This window comes from Octopus bimaculoides, chromosome 26 (genome assembly GCF_001194135.2).
Source record: "Octopus bimaculoides isolate UCB-OBI-ISO-001 chromosome 26, ASM119413v2, whole genome shotgun sequence".
NCBI classification, from domain to species: domain Eukaryota; kingdom Metazoa; phylum Mollusca; class Cephalopoda; order Octopoda; family Octopodidae; genus Octopus; species Octopus bimaculoides.
In genome coordinates this window covers 2,663,182-2,663,662 of record NC_069006.1, presented here as the reverse complement: position 1 = coordinate 2,663,662, position 481 = coordinate 2,663,182, and the positions used below count along the sequence as shown (strand labels likewise).

At 32.6% G+C, this 481-nt stretch overlaps 2 protein-coding genes across 3 annotated transcripts in view; one reads left to right on the top strand and one right to left on the bottom strand.

Annotated features, from left to right (window-relative positions):
* The window catches only part of LOC106868831 (cytochrome P450 3A7), a 388,137-nt gene that overhangs the window by 161,594 nt on the left and 226,062 nt on the right, over positions 1-481 (bottom strand). The gene's annotated exons all lie outside the window — the stretch shown is intronic.
* LOC106884149 (cytochrome P450 3A19) overlaps positions 1-481 on the top strand; it is a 69,356-nt gene that overhangs the window by 2,342 nt on the left and 66,533 nt on the right. For both annotated transcript variants that reach the window (XM_052976965.1, XM_052976964.1), the window contains exon 2: positions 288-401. In XM_052976965.1, coding sequence (XP_052832925.1) covers positions 393-401 — 9 coding nt within the window. In that variant the 5' untranslated portion in view covers positions 288-392. The remainder of the gene's footprint in view (positions 1-287; positions 402-481) is intronic.

The following is a 481-nucleotide window of genomic DNA, read 5'->3' as shown; positions in this document are numbered from 1 at the left end:
ATTTTCTTTTAGTGCCTTAAAATCTAACACACTCACCGGTAAAAGTTCCACTTATTTCCTTCTTTATTTTTCTAAAATTTTTGTTGCGTCTTGCAACCTTTTCAATAGTTTATATAAATGCTATATATGAATTATGTGTGTTTGTACATTCATCCGTGTGTGTGGGTATGGTTTTATGTGTAAGTGTCTGTATGTGTGTATGTGTACAATATCTAATGAAGAAAATATCGAAAAAAACACCATTAGAATTTATATCAAATCGGAATCTTACCCTTATCGTTCTTCAGCCGTTTCTAGGAGATGAAATCAGTAATCTTGGAATTCCGGGTGCCAAAGATGATCATTGGAAATATCTACGAACTATACTAGCTCCGACTTATAGCTCTCATCAAATGAGAGCGGTAAGTATGCATTTCTAGATATTATCTCTGATAAATCAATCTAATAAATGATGATGCGGTCATAATACGAACCAAAACTT